Raw genomic sequence first — 26,598 nt, 5'->3', positions numbered from 1 at the left:
AATAATTTTTAATTTGAAGGAATTTAATAATGATGCTTATTGCATTATGCATCAACTATTGAATTGTAAATCAACTTTTGGTATATTGTCTTCCTAAAACGAATTCCGTAGTTCGATTTCGATTACCAACTACGACAGGAAAGGTCTTCGCATCAATTTTTGTTATTTAAGAATTCTCCTTTATTCTATGATGTTTTCGGATTTGAGGTGTATTTGAAATTCTTACATCCGATACATTCTCAAAACTTTCTATTGTCAAATGCAAGGAAATCAAGAAGTGAAAGAGTTTTTTCATCAGCGAGGAGAAGATGTGATACTAATTACTGAAGTTACGAAGATACATGACCATGGAGGTAAAAGTCAGCGAAAACTCGCAATAACGGATAACGAAATCGTTTATTTTGATATCAAGAAGAGTCAAGTCGAAATACTTAGATGTGGTGTATGGTTTGAACTTGCTCACATTGATCAGTTTGATGAGAATGAGTGTAAACTTCTCTTCAATACCGAAATCTTATTTCACTTTACTTATAAAGATAAAAATGAAGTACCTTTAGCAATTAATTACGTGATACAGCAACTCTTTACTAACGATGAACAAATCAAGCTCAATTTTTCAAGAAATCATTTTCCTGAGCATATTCCTTCTCCTCGATCAATATTTGCAAAGTTTATGCATATTCGTTCATTACAACATATCGAAATACCTGATAATGACATTCAAAAATTTAAATTATCTTTAATGCTCAAAAAACATCAAATAAACATAACAGAATACTCTTCAAATACTATTCCTTTGATTATTAATACATTACAAATGTCGCCATTGATAAATGAAGTGATTATTAATGGAAACAATGATTATCCAGGCTATAAAATATTTTCTGATTTAATTGCATGCGAAGGAAAGTTTTCACATATTACAATTGATTCAGTACCATTTTCATATGAATTTAATACAGCTATGGATATTCTTTGTAAATTCCAAAATCATTTTCTTACAGGATTAACATTTATCAATACATCACTTGGTGAAGAAGAACTAGATTTATTATCACAAGCATATTTAAATACAAAGATGCATTCTCTTGGTTTCCACAATGCCATTGAACAGAGCTCAATATTAAAGTTACAAACATCATTTTTACCATCATTAGGATCAACAATAACTATGTTAACTCTTGATAATACTTTAGGATTAAATATCAAATCATTTCTTAATAAAATGCCAAAATTAAACAAATTATCATTATCAGGATGTCAATTAGATGTCATTGATACTATTAATGCAATAACAAGTTGTTCTAAGGTTTCATTGAGATCATTGAATTTGAATCACAATCAATGTTTTAAATATCATGAATATGATTTACCTAAAACACTTACAACACTATTGATAAATGATATCAAATGGGGTCCAAGTGTTTTCCCATCTTTTTTTGCGAAATTGATATCATTTGGAATTCCAAAGTTTCGACTTTCTGTTTGTTCAATTAAAATTAGTTCAGATGATTGGAACTCAACAAATAAAATCTTTGAAACATCATCAGGAGAGAATTTTCACACATTTATATGGGAAAACAATAAAATTACTCCACAATTTATTATATTTATGAAAACTTTATTCCATTTACAAGTATTATCATTAAAGTCATGTATTATTAGTGATATTCCAACAACTATTCGTGATTTATCAATCAACATCATCTATTTAGTTAATTTGAAACAATTTATCATGTCTAATTGTGAATTAGGATTTGAAACGAATATTATTCTTAACAGTTTAACACATCTTGAAAATGTTGAATATATTGATGTTAGTTTTAATTCTATTCCAGAAGAATGTCTTTTGATGATTCCACAGCTTAAATTATCTATGGAACATTTGCAATATGTAATTGTTGATGGATCACAAATGAAATTAGAAACTGTTGAAAAACTTATTGCTGAAATTATTTCTAAGAATTTTCATATCATTCCATTTCCTTTGTTTGATATTTCAACACTTCTTGAAACAGGTTCTTTGTCACCGCAGAAATACATTGATATTGTTCGTTGTTGGAAACTTTTTGATCATGACAATCCAGAAAATACATTTTCACATGTTTTTGAAGAAAACTTCGAAATTTATTCATTCAACAAATACGAATTGTTCCGATATTACTATCGAACTATCGAGGAATCAGAAAAATCAATCCTTCGATCAAAGAAAATTAAACGAAAACCAATGAAAGTCAATTTTATTGAGCAAAACCAAATTAATTCATCACCAAAACATCAAGAATCAAAAGTTATTCATCATCGAACTCGAAATATTAAAACGCTTGAATCAGATCGATCTAAAATAGAAGACAGAATATCTCTTTCATTTCCCCTTCCTCACATTCCAGATCCATCTTCTTCTAAAGAAGTAAGGATGCTTGAGAAAAAATATTCATTATCAAAATTGAAACCTTCTATCAAATAATAATATTTTTTGTTTTGTTATTATACCATGTAAAAATTAATTGTTTAAAATAAGAGTTATGCATAGGCGATATAAAGAAAGTCTGATGTCCATATATTATAATTGAATCATAGTATCACATTAGTCGTCATCTAATCTGGTTGATAATATGATTACTGCAAATGATTTCATATTCTTTGAATGGTATCAAGCATATTAATTATATGAAGAAACAGTCTAAGAATAATAGAAAAATTAGATTACAATCTGAATAGGACAGCATCGTAATTATTCTGGACGATATAATATACATGCGATTGTATTTTAGATATTATTTACTAAAGTGAAATAATCATGTTTAAAACAGAAAAATTGAAGATAAATGAATATCCAGTTGAGGAAAATTCATCAATAATGCATGGTTTATAAACTTTTTGCCCAAAAAATGTTTTCTTTTTATACGCACATACAACAAATATAACTTTGGCATATTCGTATATAGTTTGATTAGAACTATATTGTGAATCGCGGAGACCTAAGTAAAAAACGCTAAAGTTTTTGTTTTCATAGTCAGTAATAGCATCTCGTGAAATGTTCAATGGGTGTTGAATTGTTATATTAATGCTTGGATGAAATGCATTAGATCCAATTGTAATATTAGAATCCAATAATATGATATCTGTAATTTTTGTAACATTATTAAATGCCTCTTTACCAATTACTTTTACATTGCATAATTTTATAAATCCTGATAAGTTTGAACAATTATAAAAAGACCAGCCATTAATTATTTCAATTCTATCTGTGTTGATAATACTTTCAATACCACATCTATAAAATGAACGTGACTCAATTGAAATCAAATTTCTGCAATCAAGAATTCCAATCATTTCAAAACAACTGTGAAAAGCGAACGAGCCAATGGATCTAAATACATATTTGGAAAAGGATCCTTTCAACTTATAACAATAACAAAAAACTGATGAATTTATTGAATTCACACTACCAATACTAACTAATTCTTCCAAATGGTGGCAATAACAAAATGCGCCATCATCAAGTGATTCTAATTTAGTAAAATTTATTGGTCCTTTCATTTTGGAGCAACCGCTAAATGCATCCCGTCCAATAAATCTAAGATTTGGAATTTGAAAATAACCATCTAAATCTCCGCAGGAAGAAAAAGCGCCAGAACCCACGGATTCTACTAAAGGGAGATTTAATGATCCGGTCAAAGACCTGCATGCTTGAAATGTCATTGAATTAATAATCTGCATATTAGGCACAAATAAAGTCCCGTTTAAACCGATACAATTATAAAATGCTGCCCCTCCGATATCTTTAGCATTAGGAAGATTTATACTACCAATTAAGCTTTTGCAATCATAAAATGCATATTTCCCAATTGATTCTATGCATGGAAAATCTGCCAACCCTATCATGTTAGAACACCTCATAAAAGATTCATTGCCAATTTTTCTTACATTAGGAAGATTTAAAGTTCCGATTAAATTTTCGCACCAATAAAATGCTTCATCTCCAATTTCAATTATGTTAGGAGGAAATATGATTTGTTTTAAATTTTGGTACTTATAAAACAATTTATCAGGAATCTTTTGAATATTAATGAAATTTGAAAAATTTGCAAATATTTAATACCTGTTATACTTTCATTAATGGTGTTGCTTTGGATTGAACAGATTCTGTAATCAAATAAACCAGATATTTCATTATCAATTACTTTTAATGTACATATAATCATTAATTCTCACTAAAATAAGGTAAATAAGAGAAATAATATGTAAAATGATTCTAAATATGAATCCTAAAGTAATTCATTATGAAAAAATGAAATATTGGAGCATATACTTTTGAAAATAAGTCTGTTTTAAACCACTGGTAGTATATATTTTGATCAACAAACAACGAAGGAATTGGAAACATGAAATTTAAATTTTCTGATATTTGAGACGATTAATGAAGAAAAATGGGCGGTACCTCCACTTGAACATAAGATTTGGCCAAAACTGTATTAATTGAATTTGGGAATTAGCCAGTGGTAATAGTGATTTATTGTCCAAAAATTTTTAAAAAATTGAATAATTTACATTTTTTATATGAAAATTCGAGAATTATGTGTTGAAACTCTACAGAAGAATCAGAATGAAACAGTAATTTTCGATAATTCTAATCAGATACTATCTAAAAAGGATAATATTGACATCTGTTTTGATGAATTAAAAACAGAAAATGATCCAACTGTTGGACGAGTGGAAATAAACTTTCTTAGACAGTTAATAGAGAAATACTACAATGAAATTGCACAATCAAATTACTTTAATTACATTTTAAACAGGATTATTCAAATTTTTCAAATTGAAGAAGTTCCTAACATTATTAAAACAGATATTGTTGAAATAATATTTCCTATTTTATCAAACAAACTTCTTTCATGGACTGAATTGCAAGAATTTGTTAACAATTCTTACAAAGAGAAAATCGACTTATCTTTATCAATAATGATCCAAATTACAAACATCCTTACTGATAAAAACTTCGATTCTTACAAGGAAATTATAATAAACATAATAAATTCAGGTTTTGAAACTCAAAATTTCGAAACAATCATTAAAACAACCAATTTAATAGGCAACATCTCCAAATTTAAAGAAGTTGAGTTGATTTCTTACTACAAAAAAGCATTTGAACTTGCAAAACTCAATGAACAAAATTATTTACTTCCAATGCTTAAAAACATGTTCCCTGTTTTATATTTGTGTACTCAACTCGAAAATTCTACAGAAGAAAAATATTTTAAATTTATTTGCGAAATTATTTTCAAAATTACAAACGAAACTGTTGATTTTGAAAGTGATTTTGAACAATCCATCAATACATTATCTAAATACTCATCAATTCTTAATCCAAAGTCTCCAAAAGACTACATTCCATTTTTGAAAGCTTATTCTAAACCTCCTTACAGCGAATTCTACTTAGTTACACTCTCAAAGCTAATACAAGACCCAATGACACTGGTTAGGATCATTTCTGAGCTGAAATTTTCAAATTCAAATTTATATCAAGATTTTCATAACGAAAGAGGTTCTCCTGAGAAGTTTTTTGACATGTACTGTACCTATTTAGTATACCAGATCGGTGCTTACGATGATTCCTATTGGGAAATTCGATTAATGATTGCAGATCTTTTAGTTGACATGATAACGAAGCATATTAACAGTATTGTACTTGTTGACCCCATGATTAACTTCTTGCGCATCAAATTAGTTGGTTTAATCACTGATTCTCCGATGAATAATTCTATTCCTTTTATCCGCTTGTTATTACTGCTTGACAAGGCCACATTATCACGTCAAACACCTGAAATAATAGGAAGGAGACTTAATACCCTCTTAAACAACATCAAAAACGGACATCCTGGAAATCAAATGATAATTAAGTTCATTACTAAGTATTATTTGAATTCTATTGACCTATCCGAGGTTATAAAGTCCAAATATAAGCAAGGCTTGTTCTCAACAAGCGATTTTGAGATTTTAATTTTGCCAATGAGACTTTTTGAGAAGAAAGCATCACTTACGTCCATCAAACTGCTTTCAAACTTGTTAGTTACGCATGAATTATGGAGAAAGAGTGCTGGATACTTCCTTACAAAAGCAATTCTTTCATCTCAGTACCAAGATGACGTTTCTGACTGGTTTTCTAAATTTATTTTAGACCTTGAAGCATCAATACGTTATAGAAAGAGTGTTTCGAATGAAATGGTCGATGGAGATTTAATTTTACAAATATTGAGGTCGAAAGGGTTCAAACAGATCAATTTCATTAGCGAAAGATTTGATGAAATCGATAGTGATGAACAACTCATCGAGAATCAAATAGAATTGATTAAAAAGGGAAAATTTGATGTTCAAAATCTTCCTTTCAAAGGAGATACATTGAATCTGTTTGACGAAACTCCATCAGCAACAGGCAAAGGTAAGGGTAAGAAAGGTAAAGGAAAGGGAAAAGGAAAGAAAAGGGCAGATTCTGTTCCAAAAAAGGACGAAAAGAAAGATTCAAAGAAGAATGCAGCTAGCGATAATGAGGAAGATGGAAAACAACCTGTTCATAAAGAAAAAGCCAAAAAAGATGAAGTTAAATACGAAATTAAACTTGATCAACCACTTCCACCTCGTCCTAAGAGAAAGAAAGGAAAGAAACCAGTTCTTACATCAGAGTTAATCAAAAAGCAGAAAGAACAGCAAGAAAAGGCATAAATTTTTTTTGTATTTTGTTTTTTTATGTTAAAAAAATACTTTTAATTGAATCATATCTTTTCTTTTGATAACAATGTTCATATAAAAGCAATATTTACAAACACTTTTTTATAAATACAAAATTAATTAATGATTTCATGAAGAATTGGATTTCAAGCTGAGTTTATATAATACAATAGTAAGGTAAACTATTCTTTGTTCTCAATTGGCTTTATTCCTAAGGAATAACCACTTTCATTATGTTATAATGTTCTATGAAATTAAAGAAGGTCTTTTATCATAGGTATTTTTGTGGAAATGCGCAAATCATTAAGTAACATAAAGTGTCACTTCTAAGCCACCTTTGGACATATCTTTTATGGTATCATCATCTCAAATAACATAGAAGAAATGATTGTTTTTTATCAATCATTTATAAGTGTATTACATCATTTCTACAGGGAAACTATATTTAAAGAGTACATTTCTCATTCACATACGAATTCCACATGTAATGATTTGGATTTTTGATATACAGAACTATCAAGAATGGATTTTTCCGAAATCAAATTATGAATTTTAACCTTGGAAATGTGATTACCCATTCGGCATCAACTTACTAAAATATGAATAAAAATATGTATAAATATGTTTTATTTCTATAATTTCGACTTTTACGAAATTAAATCTTTCACTGTTTAATAAAATTTATGAAATTGGGGTTATTTCGATTTTTCCTTTGTATTTATAAAGATTCCAATTAGTGTTTTTGTTTAAATTTCACTATTAACAATGATATGAAAGAGATTATCGATCTTGTCTCGAATTTGTATGAATTTCATTTTAAATTAAAATATTTATGTGTATGTATATAACATTTACCTTTGTTTTCCATATATATTTTTAAGAAATTAAGTGAAGTCAAAAAAATCAAGGACAATATGCAATAAATAGCGAAAATACATTATAATATTGTATTTTAGATGTGCCTATAAGAAATTAAAGCAAGATTAAACAAATTCAATTGAAATTGAGAAATTGATGGGCGAAAAAGTATCTGATTAAGAACCAAATCAGGCAATAAGTTTATATCCCCTAGTTATTACATTACAGTTATTCTTAAAAGCTCATCTGCATAAAATAAAAAGTAATTTCTGAATATCATCGAATAATTCCTAATAAAAGATGTCATTAGTCCAATTATTCATTTATAATATTCTGACGAATATTAAATGAAAAAGTATACATTGAAATTAGAAATCAGTTGGAAGAATTCGATTTTTTATTTTATGAAAAATCCTTTGTTCATTCTCATCAAGAATATAAATAATTAAAAAAAGAAATGCACCTTTTGATCGTCATTAGTCTGGACCAAATTGCTCTCAATTGATTCAAAAGATCGGTATTATGAAAGGTCCAATCACCATATTAAATAGAAATATTTCCTTAATGATAATGCTGCATTTTACAATCAAATTATGAGAAAATATAATTGAAAGAATTTCTACAATTAACCTCAAAATTTTGATAGCTCATTTGTTCATAGCAAATTCCACTATAAATAGATAGTACTATGATAAATTGTAGCGATTAAAATTCTCAAAGGCGTAAAAAATCGATCAAAAATTTTTATTAAGTGCGTTTATTTTTGGTATAAATATATTTAATATTGATGGTTGATGCGATTTTTAAACGATTGGCTAAATCGCTTTGATTGAATAAATTGAATTATGATCTCAGATTGATAGAGCTCATTGAATTTCTAAAATCAATAAAAATTTTCAGTCACTTTGAGAATCGTTTTTTAAACATATAAGGAATATGGTAGGATATCCAAAAAATATATAAAGAGGCAAAATTAAATAACAAAATTTTCAAGGAAAATCAAATCAAAGTTTTGATAGGACATTTGGTCATAAAATCATTTTTTTCATTGTCATGGAAAGCAAGTCAGTGTTGTTTGTCTGCACCGGTAATGTTTGCCGCTCACCAGTAGCTAAGGTTCTTGCCAACAAATTCACAAATGGAAACATTAAAATCGACTCAGCTGCAATCTCAAATCACCATATCAACGAAAAGGCCGATGACAGAGCTGTTGAAATCTTAGCTCAACATGGTATGGATCTCTCCAAGCATAGAGCTAGACAAATTCGCGCAGATGATTGGATGCTCTTCGATTACATCGTTGCCTTAGATAAGAAAGTTTACAAGATCCTCTTAGATATGAAGCCAAATACTTCTAACTCCAAGGTTATCTTATACGGAAACATCAGAGATCCTTACTTCTCAGGCCGTTCCGGCTTTAACAAGATGTATGATGAGATTGCAACCGGAATGCCACAATTCTTATCATGCAACAATATCTACAATATGAGCTAAGCTTATTTTTCTTTTATATTATATATTATAAATGTTCTTCTATCCCTTAATTTTACTTTCTTTTTATAATTTTGATATCCTTATATAGAAGGTAGTTTAAACACGTTTGGGTTGAGCTGCAACGAGCTGCCATATTCTTTACAAATTTCGCAAAAAATCACGCTACCCAAGAAATTTATAATTCTGCTCAACCATTGTATGAGTTGTATTGTTATTGAGTAACAATTTTTAATCTCCAATTTATGAAGGTAAGTTCTGAGTTAATTCGAAATGCATTTATGTCTATTTGATACTCTTTTATGGTCGATTCTTGATGCAAATATACTGGCCAGATTATCAATAAGAATAACCTAAAATAATATTTTATTGAAAAAATATGAAACAGTTAGAGAGGTAAAAGAACAATAAACAGTCATATTTATAAGTCTAAAAACAATAATGAATAAATCTAGTTAAGATTCTTGGAATGATGTGATTTCCTTGATTTTGTATCACTTTTTATTGAGATGCCTTTACTTTCAGCATCTAAGTTCAGATGACGTGAATCATTGCTAGGATTTTGAACGTTATCAGATTTGTAAGATAGAGATTTACTGGCAACGCTGAAATTGCATGTGTAGCGTGGCCTTTTCGTTTGTTTTGGCCTAGCATAACCAATTAAACTCTCATGAGCATTCTTTCTATCAACTTTTTCTAAAATTGTAGCAACTGAGAATGTAGATCCGCCTTCTGAATCGTCATCATCATGAATAGTCGTTTCAACTTGAGAATCAATGTTAAACCAACCTTCAGACTCTTCAGGTAAAGCATATCTTTGCCTCATTAATTTCTTAATTGGTGGTATTCTTGGATTTAATTCAAGAGCACTTAAGTCTGCATCATTAACATCGCTAAAAAGATCACTCTTTCCCTCTTTAATTACAACATTAAGTGTTCTAACGAGATCTTTTTCTTGTAAGAATTCCATTATCAAGCGAGCTGCTATTTTATTTGCTTGATCTCTATTAACATGAACAGGAGCCTTAAAATATTTAATATTTGAATCAAGACATTCAAATGCGAAATCTGTAAAATAATCTGCGCATAATCTGTTGTTTTGTCCGGAACTCTCCATCATTTCAAAAACTTTTTGATTTAATTCAGGAGGGCATTGAGGTAATTCTATCATTTTTAATTTATCGCTTGACGTTTATTTACAAAACAAGAAAAAAAAGTATATTTTCTAGGAATACTAATTGCTTCTTTTCTACACGCTTTGCATGAAGGCAGGATATTTATTAGTAGACATTTGTTTATCGATTCATTAGCTTGCTATATTAACTATAATATCTTGCTTATATCTTAGTTATTCATCAGAATTATTCAATTTAAGCTTAACTTCTTTATTTAATGTTTATATTGCTACGGAGCTTGCACATATTAATGATACCAAGATGCATTTAGTCAAATCTTCCATATTTTAAATTTTAATTTGGATTTTCTCCTCACAATGCCAGAATTTCCTATGAATCTATACTTTTATGTGTAAAACTCTCAAAAGTTGAGCCCCTTATAGCCGGGTGAAAAATCACCCACGTTATTTCTTTTTGAAATTTTTTTAAAAAAATAATGTAAAACTACTATAACTATAGAGTTTTATGCATGAATGTGATGTTTATTATGTTGTAATTTGAAGATGTTAAGAATTTGATTGAAAAAATTTTTTTTACAGCTATAAAACATTTCAAAAATATTGCAAACATATACTGGATCAATTTATAAGCATATCTATTTTCCAAATTTGTAATAAATTCTTTATTTTCATGAAAAAATTCTAAAATATTATTGATAATTTTATTTTTTTAATTTTTTTTGGTATTTAAAATATTGTAGTAGATATGAAATAACCATGCACCTGGTATTTTTAACTCACAGTAATATGATTGAAAGAAGCATTTAGGTAATTAATGATTAATCAACAAAATCAATCACTGAAATATCCATAGCAGGCAGTACAATATAAAGGAATGTCATTAGTTATTTCATATATCATGTATGATAATCGAAAGAATAGAAAATCATCATAAATTCATCATAAATTTTGAGATAACTACCAAAACCGAATTCTATCTAAAGCCAAATGTTAAATTTTCATGTGAGCTCAGCTGTATGTAACTGATTATAATCTCGAATTTCATATTCAGAAAAAAATAAGTGGAATGTTTAATGTTTCGTTAAAAATTATATAAATTAATTAGTGAACACAGAACACATTGTGGTCTCCATACGATATTGCTGAGTACAAAAGAAGATTAAATTTGTTATCAGATATTGAAGGCTAAATGCTGCCACAATTTAAATTATTGTTTCCCAAAGACAAAGATTAACTTTTGGTTCAAATTCAAGTAGTAAGACGGGAATTTGATATGAGACAAATGAAGATCGAAAAAATTTTGCCACTTTTTATTTTTAAATTTGGATTTTTAGGTAAAATAATTTTAAGCCAATAACTATAAAGAATTCATTAGTTTTGTAACGACTTTAAAAAGGTGCCATCTGAACAATTTTAGGAAAAAATTTACAAAATGGTGAAAATTGCTTTTATATCTGTAAAAGGAACATCAGTTACTCTTGATATATCAGGTAAGTTTAATCCTGATACAGTTTCTGCACAGCTCTGCAAGGAGCTTAACTTAGAAAAGCAAAAGTTTTTATTTTATCAAAATAACTTTGTAATCTCGAAAGAGATCCCTATCGATGAAATCGTTAAAGCACAATGCCCGATTGTGTATAGAAAAACACCTACATCTCATTCTAGACCAAAAGCTCAAATTACTTCAGGAATTCAAGATCTCCATAACGCGGTTGAACAATCGTTAATGAATACTACAACATCGAAGCCTAGAATCTATAATTCTTACGAAAACGTGATCGCGCATGAGAAGAAACGCTCTGCAAAGGATCCAGACAACATGGACGACATGGTCAAGAAATTAATGGAAGCAGGCTTTGCAAAAGACAGTGTTATTCGTGCTCTTAGAAAAAACGATTACAATCCAGAGCAAGCTGTTGATTATTTGCTGAATGGAGAGAGCAATGATATCCAAATCCCAGCGCTGCTTAGACTGCTCTTCAACGAAGAGCAAATCCAAAGAATTACAATGATTTTCAAGCGAGAAGATTTGCCAAGACCAAATACACCTTATTACAGACATTTTAATGAAGAAAGCTTCACACAAAGCGATACAAACTACACACCGGCCAACGAGAGAAATGCTCGTGAGGACGTACAAAGAATCCAAAGAAGAATTCTGGATGATATTAATAATTTCAACCAAGCACAAGCTGATTACAACAATGGCCTTAGAAATTCCAACTCAGAAACCGAGAAACGCCGAATTGCCGAGAATATCCATAATAACGAGATCAAACATGAAAAAAACCAAGAACGTTTACAACAAGACCTCCAAAGAGCTCAGAACAGACTAGAACAGATTCTTGTCTCCAAGAGAGAGGCCGGAATAGAGGATGAAAGGCCTCCTCCACTTAGAAGACCAAGAGTTAACCCTGAGTTGCAGCCAACACTTAATAGCCTTACTGATGATGAAGTTAGGCAGCTTATGGATATTAGAGGTCAGTTTGACGAAATTCTTCAGATGTATGTGATTCTTGATAAGAATATCGATTCGGTGAGGGCTGCTATGGAATAAACGTCACATATCTATTATTTTTATTATAAATATTTTCATTTTTTTAAGAATGAAATTAATTTCTGACATTCTCTGAAAAAGAGATAAACATGTGTGAAGAGGCACATTCTGTTTATGAATGTGTCAGAAAGTGGTAAGTACACCCTTAATCTAATGAAAAATCCTTTCCTTTTAATGCCCTAGTTGAAGTGATTCCAAATGTCAGTCCAATAAACTTGATACCTCGCAATCATACCTATTTGCTTTTCTATTATTTCTCTGTTCTACCTCTTCTATATTTTGACTCTTATGAAAAATCCCTTATATATCGAAATACGAGACATGAAATAATTCAAATTTTATGCTGGTTTCATAAAGTATATAAAGGATGGCCTTAGGCCCATCTGACTTTAATTCAAATTTCTTGCAAACGGCGTAGAATTGAAGGTGATGTCATACTGGCGTAAGTGAATCTATAATAAAAGTTCATTGACTTTTATTTCTTAGATTTGACACACGCTTAGACTATACATCTTTTTTAAAAGGTTATTAGGAAATATTTCCTATACAAACCATCAAAATTATTCAGGCTCAAATCCTCACTGGTTTCTTCACGATGAGAACTTAGAAAAAAGGAAAAGAATTACCCCACAATAAACTCTATCTTAAACTCATGTTTGAACCTATAAATGAAATACTAAAACATGCATAAGTAAAAATCAAAAATATGAAATAAAAGAAAACAGAGTTTTTTATGATGAACGAAGAACAAAAAATGCAATTAGAATGTATGTAATGTGATAGTAGTCAAAAACATTATCAGTAATATCTTCTTCGTTGAGTTGATAATACAATGAATCACATTTATTGTAAATATCTATTGTTTTTAGTTCATCAATTAATTCAACATTATTTGTTGTAATTCTTGAATCAATAGAAGGAGTACTCTGTAAATAGCAATTTTCAATTAGAATAGGTGGAGAATTACCAGCAAAATCAAATAAAATTGAACTTCCAAAATTTTTAAAAATTGTTGAATTCGAAATTGTTGTTTTTTTCCCAGTTAGGATAATTCCAAATCTTGTTGAAGTAACAGAGTTATTAATGATATTACATGATTGAATGTTGTGTTCATCGGATGCACAGCAATGATGTGCAAGACACCATCCACCATTTGAACAAGAATTACTTTCAATATTACAACAAGTAACAAAAGACTTCGTATCTTGAGCTAGTGAATAAGCAGCTTGTTGTGTAGCAGTGTTCTTTGTAATGTTCGATAAAGTAATGTTCGCGCTACCATGGCGAAAATAAATTGTACTATATTGCTTTGTATTTCCGCATGAAGAAACTGAGCTTTCTGAAATTATTTGAAAATTTGTTTCAGTTTGGCAGTCTGTGTAGGAATAATGACTGTATCCGGATGTAACTTGCGAATTGGTAGAGCAGAATCGATGCTGAACAACGTTGCCGTTACAATTGAAGTAGATTGAGCCGCCGTTGTTATTTCGGCTGCAATTGTTGAAAATGCACTCGGAATGGAGAAACTTAGTGTTAGCATTCTGCAACACAATAGCACCAGCTGATAAACGAGAAAATTGACTGAAAAATAAAAAACATTCGCCGTTTTCAACTGTTGCATTGCAATTAACGCATTTAATTGGTGTTGATTGAGATTGTGTTCCATAGAAGAAAAGCCAAATATCATTAGGAGCTTCATCACGATGGATGAAATTTGGATGTAAAATCCAAATTGAAGATTTTAAGGGGGAACAAAAAATATATTGGGGATAAAATCATTGAAAATACTCATAACATCAAACAATTTTAATTTGTTTCACTAGGTGTATATTAGTTGAACAAATGAGTACTATCCTTTCTGAAATTAACTCATTAAACTGATTGTTCTTCGTGAAATATACAATTTGTTTTGAAAGCATCAAAATTAGAAGTGTGTATCGATAATAACCCACATATCTGGCGTATTCGTACACAAGATGATTATCATTGTACTAATAACTATACATTTATAGATATCTCATATTAATTTTCAAATTTCAATAATTTTAAATGCATCTCAAATCAATACTGATGAAAGCAACTCAATTCAATATCACAAATTGAATATGTGAGCATATTTTGAAATCTCTATTTATTTATTTTTTTCACCAAACTTCATTTTTTACATCTCTAGTACTACCATTAGATTTGTGGATTATAAATACGAAAAATCTCGCATATTATCCACTAAATTTCTTCAAAATTTCATTGAAAATCGAAATATCGGATATACTAAGCAAAGAACTTTATGATTTTCCAATCAGATTTGATTTTTTGAATATGATTTCAGACGTGTCACTTTTATCGGACGATATCGCTTCAATATTTATATGTTTTCAAAATTTAACCCTTTCAGTCGATTTCAGTCCAAATCATCTAACAATCAAGCTGCTGCAGCGCTTAAGGATAAAGAAATAACTTCATATCAAGCTGAAATTGATGAAATAAATTCAAGATATAACAAATCATACAAATCATCAAGCCAAGTCAACGAATTCATAGTAGAATATCAAACGTTACTTCGAAAAATTGATGACCAACAGGAACACAACTTCAGATCCATCGCATCTATTTATTCCGAGCTAGCAAAGTGTTTTCTCAAGCTTGGACAGAAATCCGATGCAGTCAGGAACCATATGAGCAGTGCAAGATACAGCGTAAAGTCTGCAAAATACTATTATAAAATTACTCCGATGCTTGAAGAACTTTGGGAGCCTACATTCTCAGTAGCTGTTTTTTCATTTGAAGAAGCATCGAAAATACTCGAAGCTGACGGGAAATTTTCAATTCTTTTACAAGTTTTGCAAGAATTAGGAGATTCTTACACATATTTCCACTATTACGGATATGCAGCTGAAACATTCCAGCATGGTGTAGATATTTGCATATGCCATCGTTTCGCTCCATCAATTCTTTTCCAATTTATTTTCAATGCTATCGATTCTTATACGTTAGATGATAAGATTTTAGAAGCTTTTGATCTTGTTAATGATGTACAAGTCAGATACCAAGGTGATTGCGTTGCTTTAATTAACAAATCCACATTATTAAATCAGAAACTCATGGATTTGAGAATTTATCATACAATTCTTTCTATCATGGCATTTAGGTTCTCAGAAGTCGCTCAGTTTTGCAATGCGAACCTTGAACACAACGTTGCTCAATATTTCGAAACAATTTGCGACGCAACAAAGAACAATGAGAAAGATTTCTTGTATATACTTACTCATCCTTCAAAACAGGATTATTATCCATTCCAAATCGGTCATTTGAAACTTCTTGATAGACACTACCAAAATGTTGAAAGCAGCCTTGAATCACAGCTTCCGTTATACACTAAGTAGTTATTTGTTGTTGTTTTTATATTTGTAAAAGTTTTTATCCGAAATTTTTTCAATTTTTTCTTCATTTTTTCCAATTTAAGATTCATTCATGTCAATCTAAGATTCTATTTTCAAAATTTATCATATTCCAAACACAAACAATAACAACTTATTTGAAATATTGATTCAATTTTATTATGATGTCATAAATGAGTAGGTTGAGAACATATCAAACATAAATTGTCTAGTGAGATATGGAAATGGAGTTATTAGCCCTTGTTTTGTGAGAATTAAATATTTTCAAATTTAGATTAAGATCTATCATTGTCAGGAATAACCATTCATCATACATTTCATTAAACTGCCAAATGCGTAGGTATTATTGGTATATTACAAATATTAGTTAAAAATTTCTGTAAATATTAGGTTTTGGACCTTGAGAAAATGTGATATGAATTTTTAGCTATTGTTTTATTATTTTATGATGACAAATCTAGGATCATAATTTTTTTTTCATTGCTTTGAAAAAAATAAAAAGTGCAAAAGAATGGCGAAGAGTACTATTGGTAAAAAATTAGGCATTCTTGAATTACAATGTCCAGAAATCAAGGATACTACAATTGCAGATTTATATTCTCCAAATGGCCTTTCTATTACTTCCTTTTGCACTTGGGAAGGACATATCGGAGTTATTGACGTTCAGGATTTGTTTAAAGCAGATGCAATAATAAATATGACTGCAGAGAAATCATCAGGAAAGAGATGGCCTTTCTTGCGAACTTGTCTTCAAGAAGAATCTTCAGAACCAGATTGCTACTTCGGATCTGCAAATGGCGATATTTACAAATTAAATCCATCACTAAAAGCACCAGCCCTTATATATAAGTGTGGAGGCCCTGTTGTTGGCTTGAAATGGAGTCCTAAAACAGCACAGTTATTTATTGCTGCTTTAAGCCAAAAAGTTTACGTATATCAAGAAGCTCAAAATACTGTTCAAAAAATTAAGCTCCCAGAACGTCCAATAAATTTATTCCTTATTTTGAACTTTTGTGTTGTTGTATATGTTAACGGATGCGTTTCCAAATTTGATATAACTAAGCCGCTTCCAACAGAATTAAAGCCAGAGTTTAATTTAATTAATGGTTTACAAAATGCTACTCAAAAAACAATGGTTACAGCAGCAACAGTAATGAAATTCACAAATGAAGAACAAAAGCGCGTTGTACCTGTCATTTACGCAGGCTTTTCTACTGGACAAATCATTGGTTTCGATCTCGAAGTTCCTTCATCTACTTTTACATTACAAATGAAAGCTTTGGACTCATACATATCTCATATTTTATATCTCCAAGACAGTAAATTCGTAGTTATCACAGGAACCGTAATTTACTTTATTGATAGCAAAACAACAGCTACAACTACAGGAAATTATGCAGAAATTCCTAAATTAAGTGCTAATGCATCAATCGTTGCTGCTACAGAAGTTTGTTTCCAAAAAGACGGAACAACTGAGTCTAGAGTTTTGGTTTCCACTGGATATAACTGGAATAAGGGTGGCAACTTCCCACTCCAGAACGCCATTCCTCAACCAAAGTTTTACCTTGTTACATATTAAATTTATAGAGTAAAATTCACTATTTAAACCAATATTATCTTTTACATTTAGAGTTTGCTTTACAATTCATGAATTATGCTATTCAATCTTAAGAGAAGATAAAATTTATAATTTATTTATCTTTTTCCCTTAATTTTGATACGCTTGAATATCAAAATTCTGCTATTCCTACATACCTTCGACCTATAACGCAAGAAAAGAGGTTGAACCAACTATATTATTAGAAAACACATCAGTTTTTACAGTATTTTACTCCAGTATTACCTTAAACCCATTAGTAAGTTATGCATTTTCAATGTTTCTCATTAAAATATGATTATAACATTGTACACTTATATCTGATTGAAATGCTTAGAATACTGATAGAAAGAGTAGGTTTTCAGATGTCAGATATCTTTATAATGCAAATTATTCAGTAAACTCCCAAAATCAAAAATAAATAATTCAAATAATGCTTTAAATCGATCAATCTCTGCATTTTCCATTCCAATAATCCATATCATAGTGTATATACCCATGCAAAGACAATTGATTCTAAGTAATTCACTCAATCTGATAGAGTGAGAAATGATAATAAAATTGTCACTTTTTCAATTATTATGCGTTCTTTTATTCAATATATTGATATCTTCGATAAATCCACTAATGATGATTTCAAGCTCGATACAAAGTCTAGTGCAATATTATCCACAATTTTGACTGCTTTTGGCGCAACTATTGTTTTAATACACATTTTTGGACTTATACAACCAAAACTTGTTAGAGATCTTAATCTTGAAATCCAAGGTTTAGATCAACAAGAGCTTGCTAACGTTTCTTTAGATGTCAAAGTAAATATGCCATGCTACTTTTTGCATCTTGATGTTATTGATAATCTCGGATTCAATCAACTCAATATAAATACAACAGCTAAATTCATCCGCCTCTCAGCGCAAGAAAAAGAACTCGGATATGCAAACGAAACCATCTCAAGCATTTGTCACTCTTGTTATGGCCTTTTACCAGAGGGATCCTGCTGCAATAGCTGCGAGCAAACACTCCTTTTGCATATAATGAACGGAAAGGCTGCAAATACGAAAGATTGGCCGCAATGCCAAGGAAAAAACCCTGGCAAAGTTTATGAAAACGAAAAATGCCGAATTAAAGGAAAAGTCTGCTTAAATAAAGCCCAAGGTAATTTCCACATTGCTCCTGGCACAAATATGAAGGAACGATACGGTCACGTTCATGATCTTTCAGGTCAATTACCAAATTTCGATCTTTCTCACGTAATTCAAGGAATGAGAGTTGGACCTAAAATACCACTCACATACAACCCTCTTAGATACGTCCAACAAATTCAAAATCCAAATCAACCAGTTGTTTACAGATACGACCTTGTAGTTACTCCAGCAGTTTACAAATCAGGAAATCGCATTCTTGGAGAGATCAGAGTTTTGAACTGTTGGTTGTTGTGCTGGTTGTGGTTGTTGTTGTGCAGGGTTTTGAACTGTTGGTTGTTGTGCTGGATTTTGAACTGTTGGTTGTTGTGCTGGATTTTGAACTGTTGGTTGTTGTGTTGGTTTTGGTGCATGCCTGTGTCTGTGTCCATGTGACGATGTAAATGTTTTAGGTAGTCCGGGTGCAGGTGCTTCTCTTGGAGGGTTTGGTGGTATATACGTTCCACCAGCTGGCACATATGTTCCATCTGCAGCATAATGTCCTACCTGACTTTTCGTTTTTAAGAAAGCATTTACTAGGTCTGTTTTGGTCTGTTGTAACTCTTTTTCTTGACTTTCCACAACAGTTGCTCTAACGGCGTCATAGGCACTTTGAACTGCCTGTCTCGTTGCTGCATCTGTTATTTTCGTCATATTTTGTGCTACTTCTCTTAACTCTTTGTCGAAACCTTCAGACTTCAGTTTCTTTCCAGATGAGAAGTCGTTCACTAGTTTCACCTTACTATGAAGAGCTTCGAAGGCATTCTTAAAGTCAGCATTCATTAAAGCTTCATTTGAACTGTCTTCATCCGCTTGTATTTTTGTCCTTATTGACCCTATAAGTTGGGCTGCTTTAGCGTTGGCTTGGGCATCTAACCAGTCATTATTAGCTTTTATATATTCTGCGCTTTCATTGCCTTTTGCATGGCTGCGTCGTTATTTTTACTTTCTTGTGCTAAGTTTTCATACTGTACGGTTTGGTTTTGCAACTGTAAAAGTTTTTCTGCCTTTTACATTTGCTTCAACTTCTTTTTTATACTCATCGCTATCCATATATGTCTTCAGGGCTTTTTGTTTTATCTCTTCATCTTTCAGTACTTTATATTGAGTAGTATGGTTTTTCAAATTTATAACATCTTGTTCCATTTTTGCTACTTCTGCTGCTTTTTCTGACACTTTTTTCGCATATTCCTCTGTACTTAGTTCTTTCAGTGTTGTTCTTCTTTCTTCTTTTTCTCTACGTTTAACTCATTTAGTTTCTTTGTGTGTCTGTCATATTCTAGTTTCTTTTCGTTTTCACTTATTTGTTTCTGTATGTCTATGTTTGACTTTTTGACATCTGCTATTTGATTTTTGAGTGAACTCAAATTCATTTGACTTTGAGGGTTATAAGCTGTTCCGTCTGCAGCTCCACCAAAGCCTGCCATTTTCGCTAAAAGTGCCGCTCTTAAACCTCCACTCTGTGCACCAATAACTCGGTTTAAAAGCATAGGGTTGCTTGACATTTGTTGCAACATAGTGGGGTCATTCATAATTTGTTGTTGCAACTGTTGTTGTGGTGTCAGTTTTACTATTGGATGTTTCAATGCTCTCTTCCTCTTACGTATATTCTTACGTAGCTTACGTGGCATTTTAAGTGAAGTTAAAAAGCGGTTTTTGACAGATGTTTATATGACACTTTTTGTTCAGCACAAAAAACTACTCGGTCAACGTGTTGTTAGTTTTGTAAAATAACCGTCCTATCTCCGTGCCTATGACGAAGAAGTCATGAAAATTCAAGAGGTGAAAAAAGAGGTTAGAAAAGAGGTTAGATCTAACCTTCTACCCTAAATTATATTTTTGGTCATTTACACTCATTACGAAGAAGTCTTGACAAAACATGTACGTTCATGTTTGACAAAACATTTACGAAGAAATCATGACAAATTCAAGAGGGTAGAAAAGAGGTTAGAAAAGAGGTTAGATCTAACCTTCTACCCTAAATTATATTTTTGGTCATTTACACTCATTACGAAGAAGTCTTGACAAAACATGTACGTTCATGTTTGACAAAACATTTACGAAGAAATCATGACAAATTCAAGAGGGTAGAAAAGAGGTTAGAAAAGAGGTTAGATCTAACCTTCTACCCTAAATTATATTTTTGGTCATTTACACTCATTACGAAGAAGTCTTGACAAAACATGTACGTTCATGTTTGACAAAACATTTACGAAGAAGTCTTGACAAAACATTTACGAAGAAGTCTTGACAAAACATTTACGAAGAAGTCTTGACAAAACATGAAAACATATATAATTTGTGAAAAGCGACACATTATATATAATGTTTTCGACCCAGAAGACTAACAATTTTTCCGAATAAAAACTTCATTTATTACTAAACTTTTTATGGGCTAGAGGGCACGAAGTGCCCGGAAGGCCATCCCAAGAAAAAAAAAACTTCATTATACCAAACATCCTCAGGGCTAGAAGGCACGAAGTGCCTGGAAGCCCCACTTCCTTTTTTTTTTTTTTTTTTTTTTTATAAACAATCCCGCGCAAAGTCGTTCATGCCAAAAATAAACCTTAATAAAATTCAACAAAAATTCTCCTCAAATCCTCGCCGCGAGTTCAAAAATATATTGTCATCCATGTGTCAATAATATATCATTATTTGTTAAGTCTCGCTTAGCAAAAATCAAATGCGACTTTTTTGATTTTAAGTTCTCCTGGATGTGTGTGCCCTACCACATGAAGCTGTATTGTTTTCTCTCCGAAAATTTATAAAATTTATCAATTTCTAATTTTTTATAGAAACCGCTTTTTCGGTGAAAAATAACCGCTAATCAATTTTTTAAACAGAGAAAATGATTCAGGCAGCTCCATATATCGTAATTGGTATTTTCGGTACCATTGCTCTTGTTCTTTTCATTGCAGGATGTGCTATCACAAAAACATGGTGGCCACTCTTCGGCATAATTCCAGCAACACTTTCTTGCATCTTTGGCGTCTCATTATCAACAAAGCTTGGTGACGATTATGTTGAAGACACAGAAGGATGCAATATCTTTACAGCTGATTCAGTTCTTTTTTATCTCGTTTGCAGCGTTGTTTCCACCATCGCACTAAATGTAGTTTTCTGGCATGCCGGAACAATTAACAAGAAGTGCTTCGGCTTTATGATCGGTGGTGATGTTGCAGTTTGCATCGGATTCGTTGTTTTCATGATACTCTACGGTAAGACCGAAGATGATGGTTACTAGGGATTGGCCTAAGTCACCATGTATTGATTGTTTATTTTTCATTTAATTTTATTTATAAACTACTAATTTGGAAAACAATAGAAATTACAAATCAATGAATTTGTTTGTTTTTATTATATTTGTGACTAACATGATCCGATTTCAATTTTTAAAATAGATTTAAAGAATTATTAACAAAATTTTCTATATATTTTAAGAATACTTGCACTAATCCATATAAAGCAGTGATTTTTCATAATATATTTTTCATTTCTAGATATTTAACTAGCTCGGAAAGGATTACTTTCATTCCAGTTAAGATAAGAATTGAGGAAAGGTTCGATTTAATTAGATACCTAAAGATAGTTTTCTTCCAAAATTTGTTGTTAGGTCGAAATATATGCGCCAAGAGAAAACTCTTTTATGAGAAGATAATTGAATGATTCAATGAAAGATAATATATTTGTTAGTTTAATCCACCATTACTATTTAGATTAGAGTTATTTGATAAATGCATAATAAACTAACTGAAAGCCCTTATAAAAAGTATAGATTGTTTCATGTTTTCGCATAATATTTGTTATTTTGAACCGTAGAATATATAAAACTTTGTTTTGCAGCTTGGGTGTGAATAATCTTGATTTTTATTGCTTATTAACATTATGCCATTACATGTGATCTGTTGTAAAAATTGAAATATCTTATTGAAAATGAAAAATGAAATAAAGTTAACGATACAATAAGAACAAATATTCTTGTGAGTGATAATTGAGAATACGTTTGAATTATTTTTCAATTGTAAAACATATAAATAGGCTAAAATAAATGTCCACGTATTTAAGATGCTAATTATCAAGTTTTCGAAAATAACGAAATTGAGTATGCAATTTTCAAATTGAATCATTCTCAAAGAATTTGTAAATGTCGTTTAATGAAACAGCCTCGAATAATGTAACAATTCCAAAAACGATCCCTAAATGCATGCCACTACCACGCCGAAATAGTACAATAACTGCAAACAGAAAATCCATGCCAATCTCGAAGTTTGAAATTGGATCAAGAATGTCTTGCTCAGATTGTGAAAATATATTCGATCCAAACTATAATCCTAAAACAGAGGAGTATATTAATCAATCGAAACTCGTTGATTGTAAACTTCCATCTGAGCCAGGTAAGACGGTCGAATATTTTTCATGCCAACGCACATCAAAGTTCACAATGCGTGGTCGTGAATATACTTTCACGTTTTATGTTAATGGGCAACCCCAGTTTTTGGCGACATGCGTTGGACGATATCCGTCAAAGCCTATTGAAATTAAATATCATGACTCATACAGCAAGATAGACACAACACTACACTCATTGATGCCATCTCAACAAAATACTCACTTTATTTTGAATATCAGAAATTCTGAAATTCCGATCATGGTTATGGATGTTACACCTGAATGTTCTCTTAGTAAAACGCCCAGAAAGACTCAAGTAGGAATCTTTGATGAAGATGGAAAATTAAAATTGGAAATGTTTTCTCGTTTGCCAATTCTTCGTGACGGAAAGTGGTCTCTTGATTTCAACAATAGAAGTGTGATTCCGAGTGACAAAAACACTATCTTTCAGAGTATTGATCTCCAAAGGCATTCACATGAAATGATTGCTATTAGGAAGGTTAATCCAACAACTCTTTATGCGGATTGTTCTACGGAATTCTCCCCAATTGCCGTTTTTGGCATAATGCTTTCCATATTCATTTCTAGAATGAAAGCCTAATGATATATCCATCTATTATTTATATATTGATATGTGAAGACCTTAAATATGTAGTATTGTTTTAAAAAATTAAAATTTTAAATTTCTTCATTTTTGTAATTAGTTTATAGCTGAGCCTAAGCGATATTATTTATTGCTGAGTGAAATTAGTATTTATATTAAGTAAGTGCTATAAATATTTTAAAAAATTATTAAAACTTGAAGAAAACGTTTAAAAAATTAAAAAATACCATTAATTCGTATAACTTTAAAAGTCTTGAATTGGGCGGAGCTGAAGCTTATCATAATCAGCTCTATCGAAATCAATTCTTCCTAATTCGATAATTACAAACATTAGGAATGCTATTATAGCTAAAACGTTGAGAGTAATGCCAGTAATCAGATTCCATTGATTGAAGAAGAAATTGAGAAGTTTAACAGAGCACGAATTTTGCTTTTGAACAAAGAAGTAGCATCTTGATGTGTTGCTTGATAATGCGTATGTTGTGTCATCATATCCACAGCAGTCAAACTTATCTTCGATAGTAATTCCATATTGTTGCATGTTGTCATTGGTCCATAAGTGCTTATAAGTGTAGACTAGCGTATTTTTGGCAAATGTATATGTAACAAAGTTAAGAATAGAGATTGCTGTGAGGAGTCCTCCCAAAATTGCCATCCAGAAGTGAGCCCATGGATTGTTTGACTTGGTAAATATGAGTAGTAGTGCTGAAAGTGCAATTTCAACGATGATAATTGCTACGAAGTATAAGATTAAAGGTAATGAAGGACGTAAAATGGCTTTTTGGACGAATCTAACAAACAAAACTGTTATCCATGCAAAAAGGATTATCATACCTACTGATGCAGTGATAATTCCAAGCCGCCTTTTGTTCTGGTCTTCCATATCAGAATAATGGCAAAAATCACAGCAAATTGTCAAATTTGTCAGAAAGATTTAAATTATAAACTGGCTAATTGTTATGAACATTTAATTACCATCCTTTTGAAATATTAAGATTTTTTTCAAAATTGAATTGGAATTGATCGTTCTGAAGTATCGTAAAAATACGATTATTGTAAATTATGAATGATTATGAAACAGATTTCGCACTTGAAGTCATTGATGCTTTAATACGGCGGCCAGAAGCTGCTTCGTTCATCGATCCAGTAGATGTGGAATCTGATTTTGCAGAAGATTACTATCGGCGTATAAAAAAACCGATTGATATTACAACCATTAGAACAAAAATTGCAACAAAAATATATAGTCGTAGTAGTGAATGGAAAAGCGATCTGGAGCTGTTATTTAAGAACGCAAAATCTTATTTTGGAGAAAATAGTTACATTGGTTATTTGACTTTGGATTTAGAAAAGTATGCGATGAAGCTAATTAACTCCGAAGAAACAATGACTACTGTAGATAGAATGAATGCATTTGGATCAATCCAGATGAAATTCGAAAATTGGGTTAAAAAATCTCCAGATAAGATTGTAAGTTACTTTGATACATACAGCGACGATGATCCGGAAAGGATCTTAAATAAAAGTGAAGTAAATGCGTTTATTAGAGCATGTTCGATGCTACCAAATCCAAAAGATGCACGAGCTCTATTTGGAATTATACAATATGTTAACCCAAATATATACCCTGTATCTGAAAATATAATTGTAAATTTAACGGATGTCAATAATTTAGCACTACATATTATGAAATTTTACGTAGAGAAGCGGTTCGAAGAGGAGGGTTTAGAATATCCTACAGATGACGATTAAGTTCAAACCAGTTTGAACAAATATTTGTCCACACCTTTTTGTTTTTTATATCGATATATTAGTTATTATATAATAAATTGTTTCTTGTATTATACGATTACGTTGATATTATTAGATATTGAAGAAAATTTATCTTAAATTAGCCAAAATACTGGTATTTCTATTAGCAATCATATATCATTTAGTAGTTCTGATGTTTGATGATATGATGTTTAGATATTAATAAAAAAATATAAAATTTTATCCCAAATCTATGAATTATTCCCATTTCTGATATGTAGATAATATATGATGAAGTTTTTTTAAGCTTTCATTTATTAAATTCTTAAAAATTGCTAATAAATAAAATAAAATTATTTTTATAAGTAAACATCGTAAATAATCTATTTATTTAAATATCTTGGTACTGTATAGTAATGATCAGACATGGTAGTGGTCGAATATTGTATCGGATACATATTATTTTATTTTGTTTCTCTTGTGAGAAAGGGACAGACTAGCCCATTGTCACTTTTTAATTTAGCAAATGAACGCTTATGGAGTGGAGTTTTTGGGTAAATCTGATTTGCTTATAAATGAAATAAAATCAAAAGAAACCATATTGGCGAGTTTGTCCCCCACTCTTCTCTTGTTTCTTCTTCTTTTGGTTTAGCTGGCTTTTGTGAAGACTTTGCCATTCTCTTATCATCTTTAAACATTGATTCATCAATAATAGAGAAGATTGCGTAAGCTCCGGACATAAATCCGAAAATTGAAGTAAATATTTGTGCGATTGTAAGATATGTAGCGTTAACAGTGACTCCGTATGGTGTAAATGAGTAATGGAAGTAAATTCCAGGTGCTCCGCCAGAATTTCCGACGAAAAATCGATTAATCATTGCTGTATAGTCGTAGCCTTTTCCAAAAG

The 26,598-nt window shown here is 30.8% G+C and overlaps 11 protein-coding genes and 1 pseudogene across 12 annotated transcripts, besides 2 other annotated features; 9 read left to right on the top strand and 3 right to left on the bottom strand.

The window, feature by feature from the left end:
* Positions 1–259: 259 nt before the first annotated feature.
* TVAGG3_0394170 (uncharacterized protein) lies at positions 260–2,467 on the top strand (the record flags this gene model as incomplete). The annotated part of the gene is made up of 1 exon (XM_001323990.1): positions 260–2,467. The coding sequence occupies one exon, from the start codon at positions 260–262 to the stop codon at positions 2,465–2,467; it is 2,208 nt and encodes a 735-aa protein (XP_001324025.1).
* Positions 2,468–4,563: 2,096 nt separating this feature from the next.
* Positions 4,564–6,785, top strand: TVAGG3_0394160 (armadillo (ARM) repeat-containing protein family; the record flags this gene model as incomplete). The annotated part of the gene is made up of 1 exon (XM_001323989.2): positions 4,564–6,723. The coding sequence occupies one exon, from the start codon at positions 4,564–4,566 to the stop codon at positions 6,721–6,723; it is 2,160 nt and encodes a 719-aa protein (XP_001324024.1).
* A 1,823-nt stretch (positions 6,786–8,608) lies between these two features.
* Positions 8,609–9,127, top strand: TVAGG3_0394150 (non-membrane spanning protein tyrosine phosphatase protein; the record flags this gene model as incomplete). Its single annotated transcript, XM_001323988.2, has 1 exon — positions 8,641–9,081. One exon carries the CDS (start codon positions 8,641–8,643, stop codon positions 9,079–9,081), a length of 441 nt encoding a protein of 146 aa, XP_001324023.1.
* Positions 9,128–9,474: 347 nt separating this feature from the next.
* TVAGG3_0394140 (uncharacterized protein) lies at positions 9,475–10,272 on the bottom strand (the record flags this gene model as incomplete). Its single annotated transcript, XM_001323987.1, has 1 exon — positions 9,530–10,249. The coding sequence occupies one exon, from the start codon at positions 10,247–10,249 to the stop codon at positions 9,530–9,532; it is 720 nt and encodes a 239-aa protein (XP_001324022.1).
* A 1,332-nt stretch (positions 10,273–11,604) lies between these two features.
* Positions 11,605–12,777, top strand: TVAGG3_0394130 (UV excision repair protein RAD23 family; the record flags this gene model as incomplete). Its single annotated transcript, XM_001323986.2, has 1 exon — positions 11,646–12,770. One exon carries the CDS (start codon positions 11,646–11,648, stop codon positions 12,768–12,770), a length of 1,125 nt encoding a protein of 374 aa, XP_001324021.1.
* Positions 12,778–12,891: 114 nt separating this feature from the next.
* Positions 12,892–12,919: a mobile genetic element.
* Positions 12,920–15,139: 2,220 nt separating this feature from the next.
* TVAGG3_0394110 (TPR-like family) lies at positions 15,140–16,355 on the top strand (the record flags this gene model as incomplete). Its single annotated transcript, XM_001323985.1, has 1 exon — positions 15,140–16,153. One exon carries the CDS (start codon positions 15,140–15,142, stop codon positions 16,151–16,153), a length of 1,014 nt encoding a protein of 337 aa, XP_001324020.1.
* Positions 16,356–16,577: 222 nt separating this feature from the next.
* TVAGG3_0394100 (WD40 repeat-like family) lies at positions 16,578–17,779 on the top strand (the record flags this gene model as incomplete). The annotated part of the gene is made up of 1 exon (XM_001323984.1): positions 16,680–17,747. The coding sequence occupies one exon, from the start codon at positions 16,680–16,682 to the stop codon at positions 17,745–17,747; it is 1,068 nt and encodes a 355-aa protein (XP_001324019.1).
* Positions 17,780–19,522: 1,743 nt separating this feature from the next.
* Positions 19,523–20,478, bottom strand: TVAGG3_0394090 (annotated as a pseudogene). Its single transcript has one exon. A coding segment is annotated over exon 1 (956 nt).
* Positions 20,479–21,546: 1,068 nt separating this feature from the next.
* TVAGG3_0394080 (vacuolar protein sorting 55 family) lies at positions 21,547–22,314 on the top strand (the record flags this gene model as incomplete). The annotated part of the gene is made up of 1 exon (XM_001323979.1): positions 21,795–22,190. The coding sequence occupies one exon, from the start codon at positions 21,795–21,797 to the stop codon at positions 22,188–22,190; it is 396 nt and encodes a 131-aa protein (XP_001324014.1).
* A 580-nt stretch (positions 22,315–22,894) lies between these two features.
* Positions 22,895–23,990, top strand: TVAGG3_0394070 (uncharacterized protein; the record flags this gene model as incomplete). The annotated part of the gene is made up of 1 exon (XM_001323980.1): positions 23,091–23,936. The coding sequence occupies one exon, from the start codon at positions 23,091–23,093 to the stop codon at positions 23,934–23,936; it is 846 nt and encodes a 281-aa protein (XP_001324015.1).
* Positions 23,991–24,050: 60 nt separating this feature from the next.
* On the bottom strand, positions 24,051–24,898 carry TVAGG3_0394060 (uncharacterized protein; the record flags this gene model as incomplete). The annotated part of the gene is made up of 1 exon (XM_001323981.1): positions 24,184–24,822. The coding sequence occupies one exon, from the start codon at positions 24,820–24,822 to the stop codon at positions 24,184–24,186; it is 639 nt and encodes a 212-aa protein (XP_001324016.1).
* Positions 24,899–25,001: 103 nt separating this feature from the next.
* TVAGG3_0394050 (acetylation-dependent protein binding) lies at positions 25,002–25,691 on the top strand (the record flags this gene model as incomplete). Its single annotated transcript, XM_001323982.1, has 1 exon — positions 25,002–25,691. The coding sequence occupies one exon, from the start codon at positions 25,002–25,004 to the stop codon at positions 25,689–25,691; it is 690 nt and encodes a 229-aa protein (XP_001324017.1).
* A 482-nt stretch (positions 25,692–26,173) lies between these two features.
* Positions 26,174–26,297: a mobile genetic element.
* Positions 26,298–26,598: the final 301 nt, after the last annotated feature.

The sequence above is a fragment of the Trichomonas vaginalis genome, chromosome V (genome assembly GCF_026262505.1).
Source record: "Trichomonas vaginalis G3 chromosome V, whole genome shotgun sequence".
NCBI classification, from domain to species: Eukaryota; Parabasalia; order Trichomonadida; family Trichomonadidae; genus Trichomonas; species Trichomonas vaginalis.
This window is presented reverse-complemented; position numbering and strand designations above follow the sequence as displayed.